The sequence below is a fragment of the Coregonus clupeaformis genome, chromosome 21 (assembly GCF_020615455.1).
Source record: "Coregonus clupeaformis isolate EN_2021a chromosome 21, ASM2061545v1, whole genome shotgun sequence".
Classification (NCBI taxonomy): domain Eukaryota; kingdom Metazoa; phylum Chordata; class Actinopteri; order Salmoniformes; family Salmonidae; genus Coregonus; species Coregonus clupeaformis.
Window position 1 is genome coordinate 26,671,481 of NC_059212.1, and position 17,539 is coordinate 26,689,019.

Sequence of the window (17,539 nt, forward strand, 5' to 3'; positions counted from 1 at the left end):
ACTGTAATAACCCAAGTCTGGTCCAAGATCTGTTTGTTCACTCTGTTGCTGTCATTGTTAAGCCAAACTGTTGGCATGACAATGAATGTGCATACGTGTGTGTGTTCACGTGTCTGTGTCTGTGTGTGTGTGTGAGATGTTTGTGCTAGCTCACCCTGGATCTCACAGCCCAGCAGCTCCAGTCTGAGCCCCAGGCCCTCGGGGGTGGCTCTCTCTGGGTAAACCCTGAGGAAGCGAGTAAGCAGATGGCCCAGCGTACGCAGCTCTGGGGTGTCATGGTTCTGGTTCCCAATGAAGATCTGGAAGAGAGCCAGGAAACATACACACACACACACCTTGAGGCTCCAGTTTATTGAAAGATAATCCACTTCCTATCAAAACAAAACACATTTCTTTGAAGACATCTAGGATCTATGAGTTCATCCTTAATATATTCTTTAAAGCGAGAGGACATGTGAAAATGGTTAGCCCATACTGTGAGCAGGTAGCGGGAGTCCGGGACACCAGGCCTGCTACCACCATGGTGCCAGACCCTAGGTTCTTATGTTTCCCTCTCAAACGCTCAATCAAAGTGAAGCCTGGTGTGGCAGTTATACATTCTCCCTGCCTCCCAAATGGCTCACTATTCCCTATATAGAGCACTACTTTTGACCAGAGCCCTGGTCAAAAGTAGTGCACTATATGGGGAATAGGGTGCCATTTGGGATGCAGCCGGGATGTATGGCTGAAGCCACTGAAATAGACTTCCTCTCTGTTCGTCTTTGAAGACTGGAGGCTGGAAAGGAGCTTTATAAAAAGACACAGGAAACAGGGCAGGGGGATATCTAAGGCTCATCCCAAATGGCACCCTATTCTCTATGTTGTAAACTACTTTTGACAAGAGGCCTATGGGCCCACGTCCAAAGTAGTGCACTACATAGGGAACAGGGTTACATTTGGGACACAATTAAGATCTTCCTCTGTCTGCCATAAATCAGGAGTCCCACCATCTGGAATAGATGGATGTTCAATGTCTTGTGATCGTGACAGGGAGTACGGAAAGTACTGCTGGGTGTTTGGACTAGCTAGGTGCTGATGGCTTGCACACACTCACATGTCATCCTTGACTTTACCAACAGGACTTGTTGTACTCTTGTCCTCATCAATCTTGGCAACATCCTATATGATCTGAATGACTTTCTATTGATCAGTGGGTCTCTGTGGGAGGAGGTGAATGCCAAACATGAATTCCCAGGCTGCTTCCCTTACCTTAGGCTTGGCGCCGTTGTCTTCATTCACCATGGTCCAGTCAGAGCCGTTGTTGCTGTAACCCACCTTGAACCTCTTCATAAACACATTCTTGTCTCTGTAGAAGAAAAATAAAACTTTATTGATCCAAAAAGACACACAAACACTCACAGGTTCGGACTCTCTGGTTGCTGGCCCGCATCTCTAAACTCTAGGCTACCTACCTGTGGTGTCCTCCCTGGATAACCAGGCCGCTGACCAGCTTGTCCTGGCCCAAGTCCACCTGCAGCCACTCGTTCCTGAAGGGCTGTCTGGTCTGTTGCTGGGTCCATCCCGACCTCCCTGTCAGCAACCTGGCGTTCTCTGGTACCCAGCCACGCTCTGCATGTGACGACGCAGTGATCTGGGCGTCCGAGATCTGTCCGGAGACCATCCCCAGCATGCCTGAACAGGGGTAGTCTGTGTTTGTGAGTGTGTGTATGTGTGTGAGAGAGAGAGAGAGTAGAGTAGAGAAGGGGGTCAGAGTGAGGTTGTGTCCTCATGGGCTCTGGCCAAAAGTAGTGCACTATATTGGGAATAGGATACCATTTCAGACACATCCACTCAGTCCTGAGGTCTTTGTGAGTTATTTTGTGATTTGTCTTTGTGGGAACCACCCTGTGTGTGTGTGTGTGCGTGTGTGCGTCTGTGTGCTCATGTGTGTTTATGTGTGTACCATATGAGGTGGCTGAGCTGAACTCACAGAGGCAGTATAACTGGAGGACAGAGACAGACGGTCTACTTCCACCCTGTGTCATTCCAAGCTCTTAATCATCTTGTAAAATACGCATGCACACACACACACACACACACACACACACACACACACACACACACACACACACACACACACACACACACACACACACACACACACACACTAGCCCTGCAGTGAGGAACAGAGTAATACCATATTTATGATGCTCTCCTGCTGAGGGAAATAAGAGAGGATGGATTTCTGGGAAGAACCAAGTATTGTGCTTAGTAATATCGTAAATACTGGATGTACGATGACTCAACTTGCCTTTTTGCCGTTTTCCATTGCACTTTTACAATGAATAACTACCTAGCATGACCCTCGACCGGCTTTGGAAGCAGTGATTATTCTAAATAAAAAAACTGTACACCATCTTCTGTACAGCCAAGAACAGGATTAATTAGATTTCTTAGAGCACTGGAAAGCATGGTAAATAGGGTCTAGATTAGAGTCAAAATGTGTGTGTGTGTGTGTGTGTGTGTGTGTGTATATGTGTGTTCGCGCGTGCAAATGTGCATTTGTGTGTGTGTGTGTGTTTGTGTGCGCATACGTGCATTTGTGTGTGTACCTGAGGTCTTGCAGCCGTAAACCTCGAAGCGCATGCAGATGCCTATCTCCCAGGACATGGGTCTGATGCGGACGTGGCGTGCCAGAGTCTGCTTGGGCAGGAACGACCTGGCCTCGTCTGTAGGGTTGTGATTCCCCTGGAAAATCTGGAGGAGAAGAAGAAGAAGAAGAAGATGATGATGATAGTGCAGAAGAGGAAGATAATCTGATGTCCAACAGAAACACATTTCTTCTGTTTTATTCCGAAGAATAGAGACAACTCAGTCACTTTTGTTAAATAGAAATGTCTGAATCAGTTCTTTAAAATAGGACACACTTCCCTGGTGTTGTTTGTCCAGAGTACAGGAAATCTGGCCTATCGTAAAATGTGTGGTCTTGATGTCCAAATCAGACTGAACTCATTATTTATATTACTGTAGAAATGTATATAACCTCTCTAGATTTCTTCCTTCTAGTGAATTTGTCCTGGACACTGTTCTCTCGCTTCTTCTTTACTTGCTCTTTGGGTTCTAGTCCGGGTTACTGTAAAGACCTTTGTGACAATTGCTGATATAACAAGGTTTAAATATTATCTTATGAGTCAGTCTTACCTTCTGCTTTGAGCCCTCCTTTATTGTGACCCAATCCTCTCCATTGGAGCTCACATCCACTTTGTAGGAGCGGACAAAGTACTCCTTCTTGGTTTCCTTGGAGATGGCGCCCTGTGTTCCCACGGCTGAGACAAAGCGGAGGAATCCCAGGTCCACCTGGCAACACAAACCAGAAACACCCAGTTAGCTAGAACCCTGTTAGCTCATGCATTAGGCAAAACAGATATAAAGAACTGAAAGGCCTACACCGGGAATAGTGCTATATTCCTGCACCCAAATCAACCAAAACCCTTTGACTTCACAGAAGTCTTGCCAGGTGCAAACAGAGACAATAACCAATTAGTTAATTGGGTGCAGGACAACTCTCAATGTCCTGCATTTGGATGAGCATCACATACAGTGGGCTTATAGGCAGAAAGTTGCCAACAACCTACTAACCGTGTTAGAAAAGATCTGACAGAAGCCACTTACAGCTAGCTACCTGTTGAGGGCAGCTACTGACAGAGCCACTCATGATGTGGTCAGTTAAGTGGTTTGTCAGTGTTGACCATGTTAAAACACTCTGTATGAATGAACATAGAGGCTCTGCCTGCTTTCTGAGCAGGGCAAGGCCTGTTAGACCCATTGTGGCGTACAGGACGGAACCAGTGGGAAGGCCATAATGCCTCTGACGGTGAGAACAGGAGCGTTGGCCCTTCCTCTGGGAGCAGGGGCAGGTCCACAGGAAGTGAGCTCCACCGCCTGGCCTGGCCAGCAGAGAGAGAGAGAGAGAGAGAGAGAGAGAGAGAGAGAGACTCCATTGTCCGTCTGGGGAATTCCTGAGCTGCAGGGAGCAGCTGGTCTCTTTAGGGCTGTGTCCCAAATGGGATACAACCTATTTCCTATATAGTGCACAATTTTTGACCAGGGCCCTCTATATTGGGAATAGGGTGCCATTTGGGATACAACCCTGGTCTCTCAAGGGCACAGGGACATGGAAGGCAGGGCTGCCTGCTGGCCACCCTGCTGCTCTTGGCTTCATGTATTAAATATTTATGTACTTTAAAGTAGGTGGAGCTCAGTACGGTTGGTTGCTTTATGATATTAGTGTGGGTGTGTTTGTTTCTGTGCTTTTGTCTTCTCTTTCAGAGAACCGTTAGAGAGAGTCTTTGAGATAATATTGATTTATAGCCTCAAAAACGGTGCAACTCCATGCCTTCTACTTTAAGGGGGTTTAAATTATGACTTATGTTTTTGAGGTAGAGGTATTTTGAGGTTGAGGAATTTTGTTATGGTGAGGTATGCTATAGTACGTGGCCCACTCCGCAGCATGGTGCAGCTTGCCAGAGACTACATCACAAATGGCAGCCTATTCCCCATAGTGCACTACTTTTGACCCGGGCTCTGGTAAAATGTAGTGCACTATGCATGGAATAGGATGCCATTTGGGACATAGCCAGAGTAGTGCTTCATTCATCTTACTTCAACTGAATATAATGATTTACCTAATTCATGCATGCGTGCCATCTTTACATACAATTATATTATTGAGTCGACAGTTTATATTTTATTGATACTATTTCTAGGACACCATTTTTCATTTTCATGTCGGCTGGCAGTAATTTGGATTGTGGAGGACAGGAATTGGTGCTTTAGGCTCCTTTATGACAAATCTTTGGCCGTATAGGTAGTATGCTGATTCATTTGATCATCTTGGCTTTTATTTTAAAGGGATATAGCTAGGCCCCATGTCTATAGCAAGTTTCCTCCAGATGCCACAGGTATGGATGAAACTGCCAACCCATCATTGTGCGTAATTTATCCCCAACCGTTTTTGAATTACAGTGAGATTGACATGTTATTGAAACCTGTGAGGTAAGCTTATGCAGGAAAGGTTTCCTTCCTCTCCAAAAACAAAAATATTTATAGAGGCGCACTGCTTGAGGAGAAACGTTTGTCTTGGGTCTGTGACGTTGGAAAGCAGGAAAGGGCCGTACATCTGTAGAACACATTTGGGCCTGGCTGTTCTGTGAGTGAATGTGTTGTTGGTGGAAAGAGATGAGAACTGAAAACAAATGAATCCTCAAAGACTGTTGGAGAGACAACATGAAGAATGTGATAGTTAGGTGTGGATGTGGGTACGCAGACCCACGAGCCACTGCAGTCCCTCATGATCAGTTCCGTTTTTTTGTGGCCCCCACCCCCTCAAAGTTGCCCATCCCTGATGTAGAATATGTTAACATGGTCAAAACCGACAATCCACATCTCAACTGACCTCACCATGAGTGGCTCTGTCACTTTAGGGAACCTTGTTCAGTGAGATTCATAACTGTATTTCCCCTACATGTGGTCAGAACCCTTTTCCTGTCCTGATCTTGTCCAGTCTAACCCCACAGTTACGACACAGCACTTTCGTGAGAAAACAAAGCGAGGTTTGACAAAGCGGGTCACAGCAGCCTAGCGCTGATTACAAGCTCTTTCTCTCCTTGCCAGAAAAACACCAATATCCTGTTTTGAAGGATGTGCCAATGTTTTTGTTCAATCTCATTTAGTCACGGTCCGGCTGATGAATGCAGCAATGTCTGCATCTCATTGTTTTCTCCCTTAAAGGCCTGAGCGGAGGGTTTTATTTTCAGCCACAGAGTGTCAGCGCTGCCAAGTGTTGAGTAATTAGGAATATGGGACAGTAATTAGCATCAGTCCTTTCGTGGAGGAAGTCTGGCCAATAGGCTTGGCCGGCTGCTGCAGAGTTCATGTCAGATAGAATAGGAAACGGTGGACAGAGTGTTCAGCTCAGAGGTTTCTATCATAATAAAGGGCTTTGGTTTGGTTGCGAGATCAACTTGAGACTGGGACTGAAGCAGAGCAACAAGGTATTTTGTGCCAAGACAGCCCAGGACACTGTCCAAAACTCCTCTGTACTCAATTGGACTCAAGCCCACCTTTGGCAAACATTCTCAGCATTTTTCAATTTATACAGTGCATGTATCAAGAAGACTATTGAGTATGTGGATCAAATGTTCAAGTGGCTCAAAGAGTCTAGCAGCGTAGCTTGTGTGTTAGAAGGGGGTTGCCATTAATTTTTTGAAGGCGGAGGGGAATATATAGAAACTCTAGGGAATTTACCAGGATAGGCTATAAGGAATGCACAGCTTTATGGGAACACTACAGCCTCACCATAGAGTGCCAGTTCCCAGGGGTCCTCTGTCACTCACACAGCCCACACAAACCCATGCAGAGTCACACACACCCACACACTACAGTAGAAAGTCCATCTGGGGCTTGAAGTTCCCAGGGGTCCTCTGTCACTCACACAGCCCACACAAACCCATGCACACACCACACCACACACACAAACACACACACTCACACACACACCCCACACAAATCCATGGGGAGGCTATTTCTTCCTCTCCCAGAGAGAGCGGGAGTGAGGCCAGAACAGGACACTGTGGTGCCTTCCCATCCTTCAGACTGTGTTACTGCATTATTCTGTGGTCATGTAATTATATACCAGGATTTACAGACTTCCCATGATTTGAAGTGCAACACATTTGCGATATGCAATGGGGTCAAACTATGGGGGATGTCCATTTGATAAATGTTGTTTTTTCACATTAGTTCATTTCAGTTATTGCATTTGGTTGTATTAAAATACATTATAACCCATGTATTATTACTGAGATTCTGTTCTGTTTTGGGAAATAATGTTATCTTGATTTACATGTTCCTGCTCAGTTCATAGTATTTGGAGTGTGATTATATTGAAAGACAATATAACCACTTTATTGCTGGAGTTCTGTTTTGGGAAATAATGCAATCTGTTCAGTTCATAGTGTTTGGAGTGTGGGTGTAATAGTGTTACAGAAGAGCCTCATGTAACAATCTGCATTTACAACAAGAGGCATCCCCTGAGGGTGTTGCTACCTTTACAAAACCAGATGATAGAAGTCGTGTCCCTGTCAGACAGTATGTGTAGGAGGAGCTTAATCAACCCAAACGCCAACTAGTCTAGTCAGTCTGGCCTCTCGATTACAATCTGTCTTGTTTGTGACTTGATGCTGTTTATTTTTCCAAGAATGTATGGTGTCATTCTCGAACACCCTCATGACCTGTGCTGCTAGAATCACACACACACACACACACACACACACACACACACACACACACACACACACGCACACACGCACACACACACAGGCACAGGCACAGGCACAGGCACAGGCACAGGCACAGGCACAGGCACAGGCACAGGCACAGGCACAGGCACAGGCACAGACGCACACACACACACACACACACACACACACGCAAAGACACAGACACACACACAGACACACACACAGACACAGACACACACACACGCACACGCACACACACACGCAAAGACACAGACACACACACAGACACACACAGACACACACACACAGACACACACACACACACAAACACACACACACACAGACACAGACACACACAGACACACACAGACAGAGACACATACACACAGACACACACAGACACAGACACAGACACAAACACGACCTGTTACGTTAGAGTCACACACACACCTAATGGATCACACACTTCTGATTAGCGATGCTGGCAGACAGCTATGACATTGGTTCAGACTGGTAAGGTCAGACCTGATTCTCCCACACTGTCTGTCTACAACCCCCTGACTGAGTGGATACATAGAGAGATACACTCTTAAAACGTTTCACATGACAGCAGCTGTCCTGAACAGGTAGCTGTGAAGGACAAAACACACTGTCCGGATGAGTCTAGAATAACCAACTGTTGCTCAACCCAGTGCTTAATGTGCAGCCATTATGTTTTACATGCACCAAAAGCATTAGTACTGTCACTAATACACATATGTAACTCTATTCATCTATGTAGTGCACTACTTTTGAACTGTGCCCATAAGGCTATTTAGGGAATAGGGTGCTGTTTGGGACTCAGACACCACACATGTAACCCAGCTGCCCCAGGGCTGTCTCTTACCTGTATCCACTCTCTGTTGGAGTCTTCAGAGGGGGTCCAGCCGTTCTCTTTGTAGTTGAGTCTGGAGCGCTCAGGAGACCAGTTAGGGTTGTACTGAGAAGAGGCAGTGATCTGATCCGAGGTGATCTCCCCTGACTCCATCCCCAGGCCCTCCACACACTTAAAGTCTGTCAACAGAGATATAAAACCTGAGTTACACTTTATTTGGATAGTCCTCCGTAGATCAGTGTTTCTCAGGGGTTGAAATGTTTTTTTTCCTGGTCCAAACACAGTGGATTCAGCTAATCAACTTATCATCAGGCCCTTGATTTGAATTTTGTTTTTTATGTGCACCCCTTTTGGGCCCCAGGACCAGAATTTGAGAAACACTGCTATAGATAATCGACAGATGAAATGATCAACAGACTATCAACTGCAACTCTGTTGTTAAACAACAACTTGTTGGGGTTACGGTTAGAGTTAGGTTTAGGGTTAGAATTAGGGTGAGGGCAATGAGCCTTCATCCTCTGTCCTGTCCTGTGTGTCTAAAGAGACTTTGTGTGACTCAGGGAGGTCTTGACCTCAAATACAACTTGTAAGAGTAATGCAATGGGACAGAACTGTGTCTTACTAGAACAAAAAGTTAACCTCCTCAATCCTCTCTGAACTGAGTCAGAAGAAAAGAACAGCATGTTCTTGTGTATCTCAACTGGATTCATTCAAAGATGACACATATAGAACCTTCCGTAACGAGCCAGACTGAGTACACCCCAGAGGTACTCGGTCTCATTTTTATTAACTCTTGACATCTCTAAAATTTCACATACACAAACTAGAAGCTGCCTTTTTTTCAGTAGGGATCAAGATATGTTATTAATAATACAAAATATTTTTATGAGAATCCCGAAAGCAAGCATAGGCCCACACATTGACACAAACAATGTAATGTCTTTATTGAATGAATAAATGTTTTTATTTATTTATTTAACATTTTGCAGGATGAAAAGAACAAACATAGAACACCATACGAACACACACACACACTTACTTCCCTATCAATCTGTTTGGTAGTAGAAATGTGTGTGCCGAAATGTTCTTAAAATGGAATATAATATTCTCAGATATCAGTATTCCTCCTGTTACCCGATGACTTAATATTATCAGTTGGAACACTCCATACTGTGGCTTTGATCACATTAACTGTTGAAATAGTCTCTGATAAGGTCTTTCATTTAGATTGCAATGATATGTGGATATTTTGAGGTTCTGTCAATGCCTGCTGACAGGAGGAGTAGACTCATGAATAGAAATGGTAGAATTAGCAGAAAGCTGAGGGGAGATGGAAGGAGGGACAGAGACTGTTTGGATTCTCTGGGATGGGGTCTCGTAAGTCCATCCTGGCTCTGTGTGTGTGAGGGGCATTTAGACCCTGTGTCACCAGTCAGCCCCACACACACTGTCCTTCCTGACATCCCCCTCCCTGCCCCCATCCCAGCTAATCACCCTCCCTGCCACCATCCCACCTACTGTGAGTGCACTTAGAGTTGGACACTGTGGCCCCGGAGTTATATACAAGTACACCCCCTGTACAGGACGCTAGTCTGTGGCATGGCCTTTCTGGCTGGGACAAGGTTTAACGTGAGGTAGTAGGCTGTACTAACCCTCTGGTGTCAGTCCCTGTGGCAGGCTCCTCTCTCTGACAGTGTAATTGGCTGAGAAGCCCTCTCTAGCGATGGCGTTGTCAGTGTTGATGGTCATAGACAGGATCCCTGTGTAGGAGATGACCCGGCCAGGACTGCTGTTACCACAGTACCGCCCGATGTGGGGACCCACTACGAGAGAGAGAGAGAGAGAGAGAGAGAGAGAGAGGAGCCCCAGGAAAACAACAACAACACAATTAGACCCAACCAAATCATGAGAAAACAAAAAGAGAATTACTTGACACATTGGAAAGAATTAACAAAAAAACAGAGCAAACTAGAATGCTATTTTGTTCTAAACAGAGAGTACACAGTGGCAGAATACCTGACCACTGTGACTGACCCAAACTTAAGGAAAGCTTTGACTATGAACAGACTCAGTGAGCATAGCCTTGCTATTGAGAAAGGCCGCCATAGGCAGACCTGGCTCTCAAGAGAAGACAGGCTATGTGCACACTGCCCACAAAATGAGGTGGAAACTGCGCTGCACTTCCCAACCTCCTGCCAAATGTATGACCATATTAGAGACACATATTTCCCTCAGATTACAGAGATCCACAAATAATTTGAAAACAAACCCAATTTTGATAAACTCCCTTATCTACTGGGTGAAAAACCACAGTGTGCCATCACAGCAGCAATATTTGTGACCTGTTGCCACAAGAAAAGGGCAACCAGTGAAGAACAAACACCATTGTAAATACAACCCATATTTATGTTTATTTATTTTCCCATTCGTACAGGACAACACGTCTTTAGCTGTTGGAACCAAATCAGGCTACAAGTTCATCTCTCTATCGTCTGTGGACAAGTTGGAGCAGATTTATGAATGTAGTGAAAATCATATGGAATTACTACGTATATAATATGGACTTACTAGATAGCACACAGTCATAGCCATCAGTCTTAGCTCAGTTGGTAGAGCATGGCGCTTGCAACGCAAGGGTTGTGGGTTCGTTTCCCACGGGGGGCCAGTATGAGAATGTATGCACTCAATGTATGTAAGTCGCTCTGGATAAGAGCGTCTGCTAAATGACTAAAATGTAAAAAAATTTACTTGAACTATTTTCACATTGTTACAACACTGTATATATATACATAATATGACATTTGAAATGTCTTTATTCTTTTGGAACTTCTGAGTGTAATGTTTACTGTTAATATTTATTGTTTATTTCACTTTTATTTACTATCTACTTCACTTGCTTTGGCAATGTTAACATACGTTTCCCATGCCAATAAAGCCCTTCAATTGAATTGAATTGAATTGAGTTGAGAGAGAGAGAGAGAGAGAGAGAGAGAGAGAGAGAGAGAGAGAGAGAGAGAGAGAGAGAGAGAGAGAGAGAGAGAGAGAGAGAGAGAGAGAGAGAGAGAGAGAGAGAGAGAGAGAGAGAGAGAGAGAGAGAGAGAGAGAGAGAGAGAGAGAGAGAGAAGAGAGAGAGAGAGAGAGAGAGAGAGAGAGAGAGAGAGAGAGAGAGAGAGAGAGAGAGAGAGAGAGAGAGGAGAGAGAGAGAGAGAGAGAGAGAGAGAGAGAGAGAGAGAGAGAGAGAGAAGAGAGAGAGAGAGAGAGAGAGAGTTACTATTTTCTACATTGTAGAATAATAGTGAAGACATCAAAACTATGAAATAACACATATGGAATCATGTAGTAACCAAAAAAGTGTTAAACAAATCAAAATATATTTTATATTTAAGATTCTTCAAAGTAGCCACCCTTTGCCTTGATGACAGCTTTGCACACTCTTGGCATTCTCTCAACCAGCTTCATGAGGTGGTCACCTGGAATGCATTTTAATTAACAGGTGTGCCTTGTTAAACGTTCATTTGTGGAATTTCTTTCCTTCTTAATGCGTTTGAGCCAATTAGTTATGTTGTGACAAGGTAGGGGTGGTATACAGAAGATAGCCCTATTTGGTAAAAGACCAAGTCCATATTATGGCAAGAACAGCTCAAATAAGCAAAGAGAAATGACAGTCCATCATTACTTTAAGACATGAAGGTCGGTCAATCCGGAAAATTTCAAGAACTTTGAAAGTTTCTTCAAGTGCAGTCGCAAAAACCATCAAGCGCTATGATGGAACTGGCTCTCATGAGGACCGCCACAGGAATGGAAGACCCAGAGTTACCTCTGCTGCAGAGGATAGTTAACTGCACCTCAGATTGCAGCCCAAATAAATGCTTCACATAGTTCAAGTCACCGACACATCTCAACATCAACTGTTCAGAGGAGACTGTGAAATCAGGCAAAGTAACCACTACTAAAGGACACCAATAATAAGAAGAGACTTGCTTGGTCCAAGAAACACGAGCAATGGACATTAGACCGGTGGATATCTTTCCTTTGGTCTGATGAGTCCAAATTTGAGATTTCTGGTTCCAACCGCAGTGTCTTTGTGAGATGCAGAGTAGGTGAACGGATGATCTCCGCATGTGTGGTTCCCACCATGAAGCATGGAGGAGGAGGTGTGATGGTGTGGGGGTGCTTTGCTGGTGACACTGTCGGTAATTTATTTAGAATTCAAGGCACACTTAACCAGCATGGCTACCACAGCATTCTGCAGCAATAAGCCATCCCATCTGGTTTATGCTTAGTGGGACTATCATTTGTTTTTCAACAGGACAATGACCCAACACACCTCCAGGCTGTGTAAGGGCTATTTTACCAAGAATGAGAGTGATGGAGTGCTGCATCAGATGACCTGGCCTCCACAATCCCCCGACCTCAACCCAATTGAGATGGTTTGGGATGAGTTGGACCGCAGAGTGAAGGAAAAGCAGCCAACAAGTGCTCAGCATTTGTGGGAACTCCTTCAAGATTTTTGGAAAAGCGTTCCAGGTGAAGCTGGTTGAGAGAATGCCAAGAGTGTGCAAAACTGTCATCAAGGCAAAGGGTGGCTACTTTGAATAATCTCAAATATAAAATCTACTTTGATTTGTTTAACACTTTTTTGGTTACTACGTGATTCCATATTTGTTATTTCATAGTTTTGATGTCTTCACGATTATTCTACAATGTAGAAAATAGTCAAAATAAAGAAAAACCTTTGAATGAGTAGGTGTCCAAACTTTTGACTGGTACTGTATAACGTGTCTGGCACAGCGAAAATGTCCCTCATCTCCAATTATGTGTCAAGGTATTGAATGTTACTTCCCTATTTTGTCTCCATTGCCCTCTCCTTTTTGTAAAGTGTATTGTGGCAAAGTAAATAACCCTCTGGGATATAGGACACAGTGTGTTGTCTGCTATCTGGACTGTACACACCACAAATACAAAGCTTTGGCAGACATCGGGACAGACAACACACAGGTCTATTGAGAGACATGGCCTGGCAGGCATGTATAGAGTACTAGCCCAGCTATGAGGTGTGTGATTGTTTGGTCCTGCTGTGTTTCTATAGGGCTGTGCCAGTCCTGTCCTGAATGGCACCTTAATCCCTTTCTAGTGCTCTAGTTTGGGACGAAGACCCTAGCCTGGCAAGGCCCTAGTATAGAGGGAGTCTCAGGGAGCCAGACAATGCAGTGTGCTAGCCAGGCACCCCTCTGATGCTTTTCAATGTACATTTCCTCCCCTTCTCTTCAGACCTCAGCCCAATCACACAACAATGGAGACTGGGCAAAGCGTTCTCTTCAGACCTCAGCCCAATCACACAATAATGGAGACTGGACAAAGTGTTCTCTTCAGACCTCAGCCCAATCACACAACAATGGAGACTGGGCAAAGCGTTCCAGTGAAAAACCATCATTGCAGACCATGAAGAGTGTAGGTTCTGCCTGTCTCCTTAATGTGCTGGGCTAAATCAATCTGTGTGGCCTGGTGAATGAAAACAACAGCACTGCTGGCCGATGAGACAAATCAGTTTTTCTTTCTTCCTCCGTCTCTCTCTTTTACACTCTCTTTCATTCTCTTCCTCTCTATCCCTTTCTCTCTCTCTCGCTTCCTCTTTCTCTTTCTTTTTCAATACAAGCTCCTCACGTTTTCTCCCTCCTCCCTCCCTTTCTCACCTGCAGGGAACCCGTCCCAGATCTCCAGCCAGTCGTAGCGACAGAGCGCCCCGGGTGGAGGGGTGGTGTCAGGCTCCATGTCGAACGCATTGAAGTCCACCACGATCTCGGACATCTTGGGGGCAATGATCATGAAGGTGCAGTCCAGGTTGTTGGGGTACTTGTCTGGGAAGCCTGGCGTCTTTATAACGCCCTTGGACGAGGTGAAGTTTCTGGAGCACTCAGGCCCTGTGGAGAAGATGAGAGAGAATATGTATTGTATGTCAAGCGTTGCATGTCATTATCCTGTTTTGATGAATAATATTTGGGTCAATGGCTGTATGTTTTTGTCTTTAAGCTTGTATTAAATGTATTAATGCTGTTATTAAGCTCCATGCTTATATGCCTGTAACAATAATTATAGTTGAGGATCTGAAAACAAGAAATATGTTGCCATAACTAGAATGTTGTCATTTGAAATGATTTGATGGGCCACTGTCAGCAGTGGTTCATTGGCTTTGAGTCCATTTACTCCATTATCACTGAGGTGTCCACTGAGCCTTTTCCTATTGGTCACACCCTCGGTGCCACTGGCTGGCTCTGTCTGTGTTTTGACTGGGGGGACCGCCTGGTATTTACTGACTGCTGCAGTCAGACACAGACACTCTGGGTTGTTTTTGGAGACGTCGCCCAACAAACCCCTCACCTCACCCCCACTCCACCCCACTCCAACAAACCCCTCACCTCACCCCCACTCCACCCCACCCCAACAAACCCCTCACCTCACCTCCACTCCACCCCACCCCAACAAACCCCTCACCCCCACTCCACCCCACCCCAACAAACCCCTCACCCCCCACTCCATCCCATCCCACCCCAACAAACCCCTCACCCCCACTTCACCCCACCCCAACAAACCCCTCACCCCCCACTTCACCCCACCCCCAACAAACCCCCTCACCCCCACTCCATCCCATCCCACCCCCAACAAACCCCTCACCCCCCACTTCACCCCACTCCAACAAACCCCTCACCCCACTCCACCCCACTCCAACAAACCCCTCACCCCTCACTTCACTCCACCCCCAACAAACCCCCCACATGCCTATGAAGCCAGACACGTTCACCTCAGTCCAAAAGCCAGGGTGTCAGTCGACTGTCTCCTCCCTGTCAAACAAACCCCTCACCTCACCTCCACTCCACCCCCACCCCAACAAACCCCCTCACCCCCCACTCCACCCCACCCCAACAAACCCCTCACCTCACCTCCACTCCACCCCACCCCAACAAACCCCCCCCCCCCCACTCCACCCCCACCCCAACAAACCCCTCACCCCCACTCCATCCCATCCCACCCCAACAAACCCCTCACCCCCACTTCACCCCACCCCAACAAACCCCTCACCCCCACTCCACCCCACTCCAACAAACCCCTCACCCTCACTTCACTCCACCCCAACAAACCCCCACATGCCTATGAAGCCAGACACAGTTCACCTCAGTCCAAAAGCCAGGGTGTCAGTCGACTGTCTCCTCCCTGTCAAACAAACCCCTCACCTCACCTCCACTCCACCCCACCCCAACAAACCCCTCACCCCCACTCCACCCCACCCCAACAAACCCCTCACCTCACCTCCACTCCACACCACCCCAACAAACCCCTCACCCCCCACTCCACCCCACCCCAACAAACCCCTCACCTCACCCCCACTCCACCCCACCCCAACAAACCCCTCACCTCACCCCCTCTCCACCCCACCCCAACAAACCCCTCACCCCCACTTCACCACACCCCAACAAACCCCTCACCCCACTCCACCCCACCCCAACAAACCCCTCACCCTCACTTCACTCCACCCCAACAAACCCCCACATGCCTATGAAGCCAGACACAGTTCACCTCAGTCCAAAAGCCAGAGTGTCAGTCGACTGTCTCCTCCCTGTCATAAAGGGACATGTGCAAGCCAAGGTTACTGTTGTAACATTGAATGATCTTTGTAAGGAAGATGAGATGACAGAGACACACGGTTTTGATGAGGGTCACTGCCCACAGGACAGAGATGTGCCTCTCGTGTTGCCGGGCCACTTGCTAACATGCTAACTTGCTAACATCGCTCACACTACCTCCCATGATGTTGACACAGGTGACGTCATTTATCAAATCAAATCAAATTTTATTGGCCACATGCGCCGAATACAACAGCTGCAGACATTACAGTGAAATGCTTACTTACAGCCCTTAACCAACAGTGCATTTAAATTTAATAAAAAAGTAAAATAAAACAACAACAAAAAAGTGTTGAGAAAAAAAGAGCAGAAAATAAAATAACAGTAGGGAGGCTATATATACAGGGGGGTACCGGTGCAGAGTCAATGTGCGGGGGCACCGGCTAGTTGAGATAGTTTAAGTAATATGTACATGTGGGTAGAGTTAAAGTGAATATGCCATGATTAGCTGTTCAGGAGTCTTATGGCTTGGGGGTAGAAGCTGTTGAGAAGTGTTTTGGACCTAGACTTGGCACTCCGGTACCGCTTGCTGTGCGGTAGCAGAGAGAACAGTCTATGACTAGGGTGGCTGGAGTCTTTGACAATTTTGAGGGCCTTCCTCTGACACCGCCTGATAAATGTCATCGAAGGAGGAGAAGCGGGCAGGTTTTGATCTGGCTCAGGTCGTGAGAGAGAGAGTGTGTGTGTGTGTGTGTGTGTGTGAGAGCGAGAGAGAGAGAGAGAGAGAGAGTGTGCTCTTTCCTGCACATATGCCAATCAACTAACCTCCTGCCAAACTCCACCCACTTTGACGGAGACCCTTCCCTGTCTAAGCCACAGTTTGATGTGGTTCTGTAAAAATGGCCATCTTTCAAAACCACCAGAAGTGTTTTTGGTTTGAGGAATGGCAGTGAAACGATAGTGAGAGGAGAGAGCTAGACAGATATAGCCTTACGGTTCTGTGGAGGACCCAGTGTGTATCATTTATAAGACCACTGATGCATATTATGTGGTCAATGAGAGGAGGAGCTCTGGCAATGGCGAGCAGATGTGCTCCATTCGTTGTTTGTGTCCCAAATGACATCCTATTCCCTATATAGTGAGTGCATTACTTTTGACCAGGGGTCTGGCTGAAAGTAGTGCACTATGTAGGGAATAGGATGTCATTTGGGATGTAGTCATATTCATTAGTCACCCTGACGATACGCTATCTTTAACACAAATGGTGCTTGTCGTCATCATGAGAGCCGTTTACGACCATTTCCAGTGTTGCGTTTCTCTCTTCGTAATGATAGACCTGTAGCCAGAGCCGTAGCTTGGTTTGTCACAGTATATTACGTTCCTAAATGGGAGCAGAGCCATAGAGGGAACAACAGGGGAATATGCTTTTGTGAATGTAATGGATTTTTCAATGTGACGAGAGGGGAATGCAACATGTCATGGGATTATGTAGGTGGGCCAATACAGGTGACATTTTTAACTCATACACTTGGGTATGTCCCAAATTGTACCCTATATAATGCACTACTTTTGACTACTACTTTTTTAAGATACAGTGCACTATATAGGAAATAGGGTTCGATCTGGGGCGCACCCTTGGTTAAAATGACCCACATTTGGCTCTCCCCCCAACTCCCCCCGCACGACCCCCCTCTGCTGTTCTAGATTCAGATTCAGCCTATCCTTGCCAGAGCATCCATTTAATGTGTAGGTCACCCTCGATCCTC

At 46.1% G+C, this 17,539-nt stretch overlaps 1 protein-coding gene across 1 annotated transcript in view; it reads right to left on the reverse strand.

Moving 5' to 3' along the window:
* The window catches only part of LOC121535160 (neuropilin-1a), a 48,289-nt gene that overhangs the window by 9,375 nt on the left and 21,375 nt on the right, over positions 1-17,539 (reverse strand). The window contains exons 4-11 of the mRNA XM_041841939.2: positions 13,848-14,075; positions 9,807-9,977; positions 8,167-8,333; positions 3,181-3,336; positions 2,592-2,736; positions 1,452-1,686; positions 1,249-1,345; positions 155-299 (exon numbers count right to left, since the gene is read on the reverse strand). Of these exons, the coding sequence (XP_041697873.2) occupies positions 155-299; positions 1,249-1,345; positions 1,452-1,686; positions 2,592-2,736; positions 3,181-3,336; positions 8,167-8,333; positions 9,807-9,977; positions 13,848-14,075 (1,344 nt within the window). The remainder of the gene's footprint in view (positions 1-154; positions 300-1,248; positions 1,346-1,451; positions 1,687-2,591; positions 2,737-3,180; positions 3,337-8,166; positions 8,334-9,806; positions 9,978-13,847; positions 14,076-17,539) is intronic.